Genomic DNA, 12,926 nt, shown 5'->3' on the forward strand with positions numbered 1-12,926 from the left:
TGTAAATTTCTTTTTAATGTACGCTGAAAATGCCATGTACTAGCAGAAGCTATTCAACTGTTGTATAAAGCTATACATTTATCCTGCCCTTTGATGTAGCCACACTTACTAGCTGCAATTCAATGGGCTATGAGTAAGGAGGAAAAAATAACCAATACACTAGCCAGAGATATTTCTTGAATGCCAACCTACTTTATCAATTAATATATTTAACATACAAATACTGGACCATTTGCAGTCTCACAAATAAAATAGGGGATTTAAATTCTGAAACTGCTTTGCATCATTTTGAACCTGAAGCCTGCATTATTTAGAAAAATGATCATGCTGTGCCTTGCAGCAGACTAGTCTACTAACACTGAGAGGACAGACTGTTAAAATAAGCATCTACATAATTTTTCACAATACACAGTGCCACAATGCATCTGCTTAAAAACAAATACATGTTTGCAGTGAAACATTTCAACAAATCACAGAACTCAGCAGCAAAGTAGTTAAACATTTATGATTTGATTTTATCTCAGCTTGGAATGTCGCTGGAGTGTCCCACTTCTAACAACTGTTTGCTAAGTTAAGGCTTCAGTGTTTACACAGTGCTGAATGAAGCAGCCTGGTCACCAGATGTGAAAGCTTCCTTAGACTACAGCTTTCAATCAGATCACGGTCCTAATGGTCCCTGCTCCAACCTTCTTCCTCAGGACGTCCACCAGCCTTTCCAACCTGAGAGGGGGCAGGGGAGAGGGAGAGAAAAAAAAAGGAAGCTAATGTTAGGAATGTTCTGGCTGAAAGAGACAGTGTTTGCACTGAACCAAGCTGTCCTGGTGGTGGTCACGCTCAGAAACAAAGCACTACTGTAAAAGACAGACATTAAGGGAAAATGCAGACAACTTACGAAAAACTTTTTAACCTACAACCCAACCCATTTGCAGTCAGTGATATATATCAACTCACTTTTCCTTTGTAGTGTATGCAGTATCTGAGGTCCCCATATGGCATTAACACAAAACGCTGTGCAGCAATCCTTTGGTACATATACACTTCGAGGTAAGCAGAACAATTAATTTTTGCACTTTTAAAAGCATGAGTTGTCCATGGCTCTTGTTAAATGTAACACTAAACTACAGTTTCCCCTTAAAACATATCTTGCCCATTATCCAACAGATACTTTTATGGTTCAATTTATAAATTTATGTCTAAAAGCTCATGTGTTTTATGTCAAAAACTTTTCAAAACACTCAGCAAGCCAAGATCCTGAGGACATGGACGCTGACATTTTGAAGGTGGCCCGCATTATTCTTGTGTCAATATAACTACAGAAAAATTAACAGTGTAAATAAGTAGGACAGAGAGTAGCTTCCAGAAATCATGCATTCAAGCTATTTCTTCAATTTGTCTGTATTTCATGGTATCCTTCAATGAAATCTCTCCCACAAATAAACTATATGTTTAAAAGCAGATGCTGTGTGTAGCAGAACACTTTTAGAGCCATGTCCAGAATATTATACACGCAGCTTCCACAATGGATAAACAGAGTTGCAGGTTTAAATAGCTGTATTCATTGTTACAGAGTTGACCATTTTTTCTTATCTGAAAAGACAATTTTGGTTTGTTTGGTTTTTTTTTTCTTTAATATATTATACAACATGAGAAGTGCAGATAGGAAATAAAAATAACACAGCTTTATCAAAATTGCAAAACACATTTTATCTCATGAATGCATTAGTAACTTCAGTGCATGTAAACTAGTCAACATGGATTTATTGCCACAAGTCATGACTAACGTGCTTGGTACGTATTGAAACACTCTTGTTTTCCAGGAACCACCAAGCACGATGAAGCTACACCTTTCATTGTACTCACCAGGTGACTTAATTCCTGAAATGAGATTAAGAATTCACCACCCAAATGTAATCATCAGACACCAGGAAAAGTATGTGGAAAGTTCAGCTAGTTCTGGCTGTTCCACAGGGACTCTGAGGGAACAAATGCACAGGTGAAAAACTACTGCTTAGGTACTCCTCTCCCTTCAGTTTTCCAAGAGCTACTTTTCCTTCTTAACCAACTAGTGCATTTTTCCCTGGTTTTGTAAAATAATACCTTCTGCACTTCTTTGTCTTTATGGAGGCAGCACCCAAACAGCCATAACTCAGTGCTGTCACTCCATGCAAGAACAAAGTCAGGGATTTCACAAGGTATTTATTCCTGAAAGTCTCACAGGATACATCAATGTTTTCTGAGTTCTAAGGATTTTAACTCAGTTACTGATAGGTCACGGTTTCATCAGGCTCCCTTATTGGGAAGTTCCCTGTTAAATCAGTTGTCAGTCCACATGCAGTTTCAGAAAGCAATGGCAGATTAGTACTCTTTCAATAGCATGTGTATTCAGAAGCATGGCAGCTTTCTCAGCCATTTTAACTCCTGCTGGAGGTCTCTTTCACACCAGCACCCTCTCTAATATGCTTCACAGACATAAAAGCACTGGAGAAACATTTCAAACTGTTTGGACAAACAGAAGGTTTGGGCTGAAAATTGTTTTTCTGGGAGACAGCATAAAACCAGTAAAATCTGAGATCATGGCTTATTAAAATCATTGTTCATTTGAAAAGAAATACTGTGTGGCTTATACAAGGCAGGGGGGAAATGACTTCAGTAATTGAGGCTCCTTTTGGGGAGACACAAGTTGGAGGTCACTGCTTACACATTGTCCTGTGATTGGGTTTAGATGTGCACCACTCTGTGACCAAGAAATGGCACTGCACACCAGAGCAGAACAAGTTAGTGAAGAGCTGTCCATGTTTGAAGAGAAATACCACCGGGATGAAAGTAGCTGTCTTCTGTTTAACCTTGAAACTGTCAGGCTTCATTGAAAATAACGAGGCTTAACAATCATAGTTTCTGGTTTTCTAATGAATGATGACTGAAATCATCAAAATGAGGTATTCCTCACCAAATACAAACCATGCAGAGCTTATTTGCCTTTTGTTTCAGTCATTTTTGGATTTGCAAATTTATTTATTAGAAGGAAAATTTATTTAGAAAGAAAAAAAGGTAGCAGTGGCTTAAGATATTGTACCTTTGAAAGAGATTTAAGCAATAACGTAAAAGAGAAATTGTAACAGCTATTTATAAGATAAAATAACAGAGGGCAAAATTTACCCCTACACAGACACAAGACCCAATATACCACTGAAATCCCACTTAAGCCTACAAAATAATGCTATGCGCTGAATCAGTGGTTAATAACTCTTGATACTGGCCTCAGGGGGCTTTTTGGAATGATAATCCAGGACTCTTTGTTCACCAAGGGCCCAACTCTGTCCTCCCAACTCACACGAAGCACCATTTTCTTTGTGAGCAATAAAAGGCAGCTAAAAAGGCCGTTGGTGCCAATGAGGTGCTACCTGCGAGGGGTGAGGGTGGCAGAGCTGCCCTTGTTGACAAGGCTTTGTGCCCAGCCCCGTGGGATACTGCAGGCAGCTCCCTTTGCACACTGAGAATTTAATGTGGAAAACTGCATTTGGACCTCAAGATCAAAGGTAACTTAAACAGAAGAACGGAAGATCCTGGGAACTAGTCTCAGTGTTTGTAGGATTTTAGTAAAAATATGGAAGACACTGACCTGAAGAAAGCAACTTCTGTTACTTGGCGTAATTTCACCAAATTTTACTTAACTGAAAGCAGCACTGACTACAATTATTGTATTCTAAGACAAAGATTCAACAAATGACATTTGTCTTCTTTCTTGTGAAGAGTCCTCACAGCATAAATTAAATGTGCAACATGACACTTTCTCCTGAGACGTAAGCATGGACACTCACTGAATTTGCACCTCATGAAGCAGCTGAACAAGTCACTTGAGAAGAAAGTATTTGGGTTCATATTTTAGATCAGACAGAAGAATAATAAATATGCTGGGTGGGCCACTCTGTTGTAGTGCTGAGGGTCCAAATGTGCAAGGACAGACACAAATGTGCAAGGACAGACACATTTTTGGAATGCTTTACAAAGCCTCCTAAAGGCTCACTCCCCATTCTCGCAGATTTCAATTTCTTTCTTAGAAATTTTTGAAAATAGCAGTAGGTGGCCTTCATTATTTCTTGGTACTTCAACACTCCTAGAAAATCTAGGAATTTTCAAATTCCTAGAAACAAACAAATTCTCTCACCAAATGCCACTTCAGCATTCTCTATACAATTATTGCATGCATGCATGCAAAGTGAGTACAAAATGCCATACAAAATACATGAAAAAGCTATGGATTCAAATGGATAGGTACAACTTTGCTTTTATTTCTATTGATTTGCATATATCCAAAAGTAAAAAGGTCCCATGGTTTTCATGATAGATGGAATTTGCATTGATGAAAAGCACAAAGATGAGGGCTAGAAATATTCTTTATCTATACTACATATTTGTGTAATGCTCATCTTAATGCTTACATGAAATAGAAAAATTAAATAAAACACACAAATTAGGAAAAGGACACCTGATCCATCACTATTTTTAAATTAGCAAAAGACACAACATTAAGAGTCTTGAATTGTAGTGGTTTAATGCTTCCTCTATACAAGTTTGGAATGAAGCAGTAGAATCTGTGCTTTAATACAGAAATAAAAAGATTTCCATAAGGGACTTGCTGCTATGATAATACCAGTTTAATCAAGTCTTTTAAAACATGTTGCTAAGCTTTAAGAAGATCCCCATCTTTAGAGAAAAGCTACCTAAACAGGAACATTTCTAGCTAAGTCTTTCTCAATACAAATTCTCAACCGTTCTCAGCTCCTCTTCCAGCAATTTCAAACTGTGTTCCCTTGTCACCTAAGCACAGAACTGTCAGTGCCTGGATGGAGTTTATGTTGTTATGTGGAGTGTTTTTACATAGCTCCTGAATTGCTTGTCAATCTGCTCTGACTTTTATCAAAGTTTTATGAAGCTTTACTCCTGTGAGTAAAAACAATTTTGGTTTTAGTCTCAGTCTCCATAAAGCAGACTTAAAACCCTAACTGACAGAGATGTTTGTTCTGAGAGCCCAGAAGCTGAACAGATTGGTGCAAGTATGTTACTTACTACTCCCTACTGCTCACTCTTGGGCACATTTTTGGCTTGCTCCCCTCTTTCACGTATTCTGCTGAAGAAGTAATCTGTAGCTTGGGATCAGTAAAAAATTCTGCAACTGCACAGAGATTTACAGATTCTGTAAATCCACAGAGATTGGTACATCCTTCCACACTGCTCCATCTCTGGCTAAAGAAACTCATCCTAAAAGACAGCAGTGGCTTTTACTCCCAAGGTCTGAATACGACAGTTATAGAGTCACAGAGTGACCTTCCCCAGGAATCATGCCCCAGAAATAGACAAAATGGACACTCAACTGACAGAGAAGGGCACCCTTCAAGTAGCCCATGTCCTAATCTGCAAAGCAATATATAGACTAGCCGAAAACAATAGTTTCTACCTGCAAATGGAGGAGTTAAGTGATAAAAACAAAACCATCCTGGATTTTGAAATGCTATATAAAGGCTTATAAACCTAAGCTATAACCCTTGGTTATCTTTCCAATAGATAAGATTAGGCTCAGGCTATGAAGATGGCCTTACTTGTGTGACTTCTGGCTTCTTGCGGAATGTGTTTTTCTGACACTAATTCCCTTTAGAAACCAAGCACTTGAAAATATATTAGATAAATAAAATGCATTGGACAAAAGCACTGGAAGCCATTTAGCAGTAGAGTTCAGTGAATGATTGTTTGTTGAGTAGTCATACAAACAAATCCACTTAATTTAATTTAGAATAAAATAACTCTCTTTCCCTCTCCTTTCCTTCAATTTTCCTCTTGGATAAATGTCTTGGATAAAATCCAAAATGGTGTACTTGTTTTCAGACATTTTCTGTCAATTCAAGGAAACAAATGACATAGAGACGAGAGGCTGCTGTGATCCTGGTCTTGCCCAGAAACCTGTCACTTGGATAGGATCATTTACTCAAGAGGCTGGAGGAAACTGGTTCAGCTCTATTATCTGCACGAGGGAACTGGACCCCAGCTGCCTCCCTCTCAAGGGAGTAGCACTGTGTTAACGCTGAGCATTGGGATGGCTTGTTCTCAGTTTCAAAACTTGAGGCTGCTCTGACTGAATAAAATACTTAAGTATTCACTGGTTTGAAGCCTGGTATCAAGGGTATGACCTCGCAGTGCATGATCTATCTACCCTGCTACACAGCCATCACCCTCTTACTCCTGGCTGATTCAGCGAATTTTTAATTATTCTTATTCCCCAATTCAGGTATTATTTTTCCACCTCAAAAGCCTGCCTTTTTAATAATAATTTTTATTGTATCACTAAAAATCACTGCCCATTGAATTTAATGGTCTGTAACAATTACTTCATAAACCATCACAGTGATAAAGACCACATGTGGTTTCAACACACAGGCTGCCTCTCTCAGTGGAGTTCTCTCCTTTGGATCAGAGACTGGGTGTCTTTCTAAATGGCATGCTGGAGTTCAACTATGGTTTTGAACCTGATACCAAGTAAAATTCAGTGCCCTATGTCAGACAGGTGGCTGGACTGACTGGTATTAGTGGTCCTTTCTGGTTTTAAAACACAAGTTTTAGAAACTGATTTAGCAGCATCAGTGAGGTCTAAACCATGGTAGACCACAGCACTGAATCTAATCACTACAGGCACTGCTGCCAATTCGTGCCTGCCCAACACTGCTTGTCATGTCACTCCAAAAAGTACATTCCATTAAATGTACAGGCCTTAAATTTGGCAGGGCAAACCATTCTGCCTCTGAAAAGCACTGTCACCAAACAAGCATTCCTATTAAATCCCTTTCAGCAACTTCTCAGCCCAAAAGAGTAATTCTGTATATGATTAAACTTAGAAGCAAATACAGCCAGTTGGGCTCCTGACAGCAGACATATTTCAAAATAAACCTGGCTTACACAGGCCTTGGCTAAAATATTAAGCCTTTATCTGTGGTCCACAATAACTAATCTTGTCAAACTGTTTGCTCTCTACCTTCTGTTCGGAAGATTATGAGCTAGCTCACCATTACTATTCACCTTGTGCCATCACTAGCACCAGGAAAAGTGGGCAGTAAACACAGTTGGTCTATTTTGACAACATTTCACCCTGTTTTGCATTGATGTAGATTGTTGCACATTACACAATAATACAAAATCAGGACTTTGCTTCCATGCTGGACTTAATGCCACCTTGTGAAAGGTATCACTCTCTTGCTTTCAAATGCTTGCTCAGGACAGCAGACACTGATTGCTAAAAATAAATGAGCTTCTGAGAAAGAAAAATAAACCCTGAAACAAGTATGCTGTGTTTCAGTGCCTTGAAATCTACAACATATCATAAAGATCAGGCTCTTACTATTAGATGGACCATTCACATCTGAGTATGCAGCTCATTTTAGAGGTAAAAATAACAACAGCTGAGATAGAGGATATATTGGCATATTCAATGCCAAATGATACACATCAGATTATTTAATTAGATCATCAAATTTCCCTTAATTACTCCAGCTTGAATCAACAGTTTATACGGCAATTTTATGCAAAGTTTCCTACTTAAATTTGTGTCAGAAAAAACTTTTCTATACCTTCTTCCATAAGCTTGAATTATTTTTAGCACTGACAAGTACACCAACACATTGGGTGACACAGCTGATCTCTTTTTTTAGGAGAAATTTTGACATGGGAGTCTACTCCTTACAGTGTACTCCTTATATTTCCAGGGATTTTGTGCTGATATGAATAGGCAAGGGTCTCCTGGATTTTCTTGCCAAATTCTTCCTGGAAGTCTGTGTCATCTGCTTACAGAAAACTAGCATTTTTACCTTATGCTAATATATCTTCCCCATAGAAAGTATTCTGCCATAGTGTTTATTCATTTGAAGAGGGAAAAATATTAATTCCTAAAAACTCCTGATGAACACCTGTCCTGCCCCTTGGTAATGATGTTTGGCATCATTAGAGTGCCATGAATCACAGGCAATCTTACTGTGTCTCTAAACTGCTTCTCACATTCTTCTTAAGAGCAATACAACCTCAGGTCTGGGTTCCTCATGCACACAAACATAATAATAATAAAAAAGAATCCCGCTGAATTAGAGTCTAAAATTGCTGAATACAAAGCCCTTTTCTCTCAGCTTCTCCATTTGGGCTCTGAACCATGTCTGGCAACAGCTCACCAGTTTTCTTATATTATATTCAACAGAAATGCATTTTAGGAGATGAAAAAAGGACCTCCTTTATAGAACATTTTGGTTTGTTCTCAATCCATCTTCAGGAAAACTTAAAAGCAATGTCAAAAATTGATTCTCTAAAACAAACAGTTTCAAATTTGCTCAAATGAACAGTTAGACAGGATTCATTTATAGATCTGCAGAGAATTGGGTTATTGAGAGACTCTAAACATTGAAAGTATCAGTCTGAAACCACCACATTACACCTTTCTTCATGTTAGACTTCTTGTAAGGTCAAGTCTGAACCTCTCAGCTGCCTATTCCAAGTGAGTCCCAGCTCCTTCAGACATGTTCTGCTCAAGTCCTGTTTACAATGAGTTTGTACAGTTGCAAATACTGATGTACTATTGTGCTGGTTTTGGGTGGGGTAGAGTTAATTTTCTTCACAGTGGCTAGTATAGGGCTGTGTTTTGGATTTGTGCTGAACACAGTGATGATAGTATAGAAGCATTTTTGTTACTGCTGAGCAGGGCTTACACAGAGTGAAGGCTTTTTCTGCTTTCCATACTACTAGGCTGGCAAAGAGGTTTGAGGTACGTGGAAGGCTGGGAGGAGACACAGCTGGGACAGGTGATCCAAACTGACCAAGGGGATATTCTATACCACATTACATCATGCTCAGTATATAAGGTGGGAGGGGGAAGGAGGAGGGGTGGGATGATCAGAGTGATAGTGTTTGTCTTCCCAAGTCACCATTATGTGTGATGGGGCCGTGCTCTCCTGGAGATGGCTGAACACCTGCCTGCCATGGGAAGCAGTGAATCAATTCCTTGTTTTGCTTTGCTTGTGCACATGGCTTTTGCTTTCTCTGTTAAACTGTCTTTATCTCAACCCACAAGTTTTCCAGCTTTTACCCTTCCAATTCCACTGGTGATGGAGTGAGTGAGCAGCAGTGTGGGGTTTGGTTGCTGGCTGGGGTAAAACCACAACAACTACTCAGGCTGTTTCCCAAGTACATCCCATCACAGCACACCTCTGGCAAACTCCTCTTCGTATCATTAACAAGAAAGAGAATATGAACTTTTTTCTTGATTCCACAAATTTAAAAAATCCAGTGCAGACTTGATGGCTCTAAGCAGCTCTCAATCATGTTCCACCACCCTGAGATGGTTCCACTCTTGGCCAAAGTTAATCTGGAGCTTGTGGAGAGAAAATTCCTTCCTACATCGATCATCAAATACTTCCACATTAAAAAGAAGAGGTTTTACATGGATTTGTGGTATTTTATCTCCGACTTGATATTACCCAAGCTGGAATGACTTTCACTTAATTGAGAGATCAAGCAGTAATGGAAACAAGTATGGATGTAAGAGGAAAGAATTTTATTAAACTCTTACTAGTGGTAAGTCCTTAATAATGGGCTCAGACTGGTAGATGAACTCTCCACCTCTGGTGGTTTCAGGGCAGCTCACACTTGGTCATACTTCTGAAAAGTATTTCTAGAAAAAAGCAATCTTCCCTCAAAAACTAACAAAAAAAATCCATGGACAAAACATCCCCTCCTCCTCCTAATATTTGCATACTCAGGCCTTGGTGGAAATTCTGCCTGGTGATGACATGAGTGGGACTGACTGTAGGAGAAAACCCTTTTAATTTCTGCAGATGAAAGCATAAAAATTTGGCTTTGTATAAAACATCACAAAATTCTTCAAAGGCATAGAGTAAAATCTATAAAACGTCTTTAGTGCTGAGTACACCACTTAGATATCCCATTTATCCGATGTGCATCTGTTATATCCTTTAAATAATTTATTATCATTTTATCAAAGATTGACATGATATAAATATAGTATGCGGCACAGAATAAAATGCTAAATAAAGTAATTTTAACATAGATATTTCCAATACCTGAACTGTATTTCATTCAAAGGCTGAATTCCAATACTTCTAGGGGCAAGAATTCCATGTTCTGAAGCTGAAATTTTAAAATTTGGTGCTAAAGATTTATGCCTTCAAACAGCTCAGTGTTTAGATCTATATCCTTACAGCCACATCACAGCATAAATGTAGAACAGGAAAGTCAAGCAACTTGCCAATAAAACAACAGTGGCAATGATGGGGTTAAAGATGTTGTTGGCTCTCAAAAATACAATTGATGCTGCCCTTCTACAAAATCCTGTTAAAAAAAGAAGACCTTATGGAAAAATCTGGCTATTAATTAATGGCTCAGTCATAGTTCAGAAACATGAACTGTAATTTTTTTTTTAACTAGCCCCTGCTTTAGTAAAGGTACACTTCATTTTAAGCAGTGAAAAAATTTAAATGAGTTCAAGTTTACTTAAAATTATATATCTTGTTGGTTTAGTCAGTTATTTCTTTTTGTTGTTGTAAAGAACTGTCCCAACAATTCTCTAAAAGGTTATACGTAATTCAGAAGCTTCAGAAAGTCTAGGCTTTCTTTTTGAGCTTCTGCATATACATTTACAGTATTCAATCTTTTGCATATGTTAAGAAACAGTATGAGTATTAACAGAAAGAACCGCAAATTTATTTTTATTCCTTCTGCCAAGCCACAAATAAATGACTCTTGCAAACAAACCAAATACTATTTAGTAACGGCAATGTAAATGCCATGGACTTATTTTATTTGGATATGAAATATTAAAGTAAATGAGTATTTGCTGTGACACTCTTTTTATCATCTTGGAAAAAAAAGCAAGTCTAAGAAAAAGTTTTCTTGCTATTTTTCAAGGAGCACTCAATCTGCTGTTCAAAGTTATTTAATAATTTGTCATAGAATAGTTAACTATAAGCTTACAAATATTGTGTCAGCATGCTTCTTCCTATTGGGCAAACAACTTCAAAATCTAATTTGTTTGTGTTATTGGTCTTACTAAATATTAGTCTTTGCAAGTCTGGTTTACACCATTGAAGTTAACTATGCCAACATTTTGATTTTGTTCTGAAGTATTCCACAACAAGCTGATATTATACAATACAAGCCCAAGAGCTAGCTGATCCAGTTTACTGAGTGTATACTTAGTGTATTTTGCTACTGATAAATCAATAAAACCATGTTGTAATCTACAAACTTCCATCTCTCTGAAGCAGCTATAAGTAAACTGTAAATGAACACACAGGTCAAAAACTGGGATGCTGTGATTATGTTGACTCTGAAAACATTTGACTTTCATAGAATACATTTTAGTCTTTGAGAGAATGAAGTTTCAGCACCGCTTTTATTTTCATGAAAGGCTTAGATGATAAATATTCAAATGACAATAAATATTTGTGTTTATATTGTAACTACCCATACTTTAACAAAACAATATCTGCACTGCAATCCACAATGTACAGAGGTTAAGTAAAAGTAAACCATAGCTACAAAAAGAAAATAAATACTTGAATTAGACTGTATGTGCAGTTTTGCATTCTTCATCCATGTGAAACTTCCTGCAGCCAACAGATATCTTGGCTCTGCAAGGAATGCACAAAAGGCATACCTGCCATTCCCTTTGGTTGGGACTTTTTTGTCTTCATTCTGTTAAGGCCACCACTGAACATAATACTGGCACTGTTCCTAAACTGTCAGATGCTACAGACCTCACTAAAATTTATGCCACCCAAAATATCCAGGAGACAGATATGGCATAATCTGCTCTGGCAATATCACACATTATAACTGTATGACACTTCCAGTACTGATACCACAACCTGTTCTATGAAGGGCAGTCCCTTGCTTCTAGTGTCTTGCTCCAGGATGTCCAGAAGTCCCCAAGCTGCTTTCTCTAAAACTGATGCCACTAGTTTATGGTGGCAAAGATAACAGCAGTCCTCCTTTTCAAAACAAGCAAAAAAATTAAGCCTTTCCGTTAGAGCATTCAGCCAAGCTAAGGAAAAGCTGGTTTTAACCCACATCTGTCACTTCCCAGGAGAACAGTACACTCCAGGGTTGAAGAGACTTTTACAATTTTCTGAAGCTGTGAATTTCTGCCCAAGAAACATATGAAATGCTATCAGATCCAACAGTGTGATTCTGTGGGTGGCGATCAAGGCTGCCCATCTGGAAAATGGGAGGTAAAAGTTCTGGTACTGGTTTTGTATTTCTGTCCAAGAGGCATTGGATAAAACTGAGAAAAAGCCCTAAAGATAAGTACTAGAAACAGGTCTTCCTTCTCAGGGGTGAGTAGACTATTTGATCCTCTCTCATCCTAGCAGCCTGCACTGGTTTCTGCTATGTGGTACTGCTTCAAAGCAAGGAAAAGGGAACATGCAGACCAAACCTGTGTGACTAAAACACCCCTCTGAGGTACAGGAGATCTGAACTAGGATCTCCACAGACAGAAGAGGAAACTAAGATCCATTCTGTCACGCCCTGGAGGAGAATCCCTGCTCCTAAGCAACCACTTAGGAAACTAAGGTTGGGCTGGGGGCAGATGCCAAGGACACTTTTGAAAGAAATTTCTGAGGTCACACTGCTCAGAAGATCCACTGCATGGATCTCTGAAACCAGCATGCATCACTCTGACTCAGCATGTGCTTCTCCATTTGGGTCTCCAGGGAATCCAGACACAAAACACAAAAAGTCAATTGTTTTATAATTTTTTCAGTTAGAAGTTTTCTGCTTATGCTGATCCAAGTCCTTTCTTTGGGCTGGGAAGTTACCAGCATTAGTGGTACTGAGTTATTAGGCACTCCATCACAGCCTGCAAATTTTACCCTGACTGC

General features: G+C 38.4%; 1 protein-coding gene across 3 annotated transcripts in view; it reads right to left on the reverse strand.

Annotated features, from left to right (window-relative positions):
• Positions 1–479: 479 nt before the first annotated feature.
• MIPOL1 (mirror-image polydactyly 1) overlaps positions 480–12,926 on the reverse strand; it is a 180,856-nt gene continuing 168,409 nt past the window's right edge. For all 3 annotated transcript variants that reach the window (XM_085061860.1, XM_085061862.1, XM_085061861.1), the window contains exon 13: positions 480–720. In XM_085061860.1, the coding sequence (XP_084917986.1) occupies positions 654–720 (67 nt within the window). In that variant the 3' untranslated portion in view covers positions 480–653. The remainder of the gene's footprint in view (positions 721–12,926) is intronic.

This window comes from Lichenostomus cassidix, chromosome 5 (genome assembly GCF_008360975.1).
Source record: "Lichenostomus cassidix isolate B80296 chromosome 5, HeHo_3.0, whole genome shotgun sequence".
Classification (NCBI taxonomy): domain Eukaryota; kingdom Metazoa; phylum Chordata; class Aves; order Passeriformes; family Meliphagidae; genus Lichenostomus; species Lichenostomus cassidix.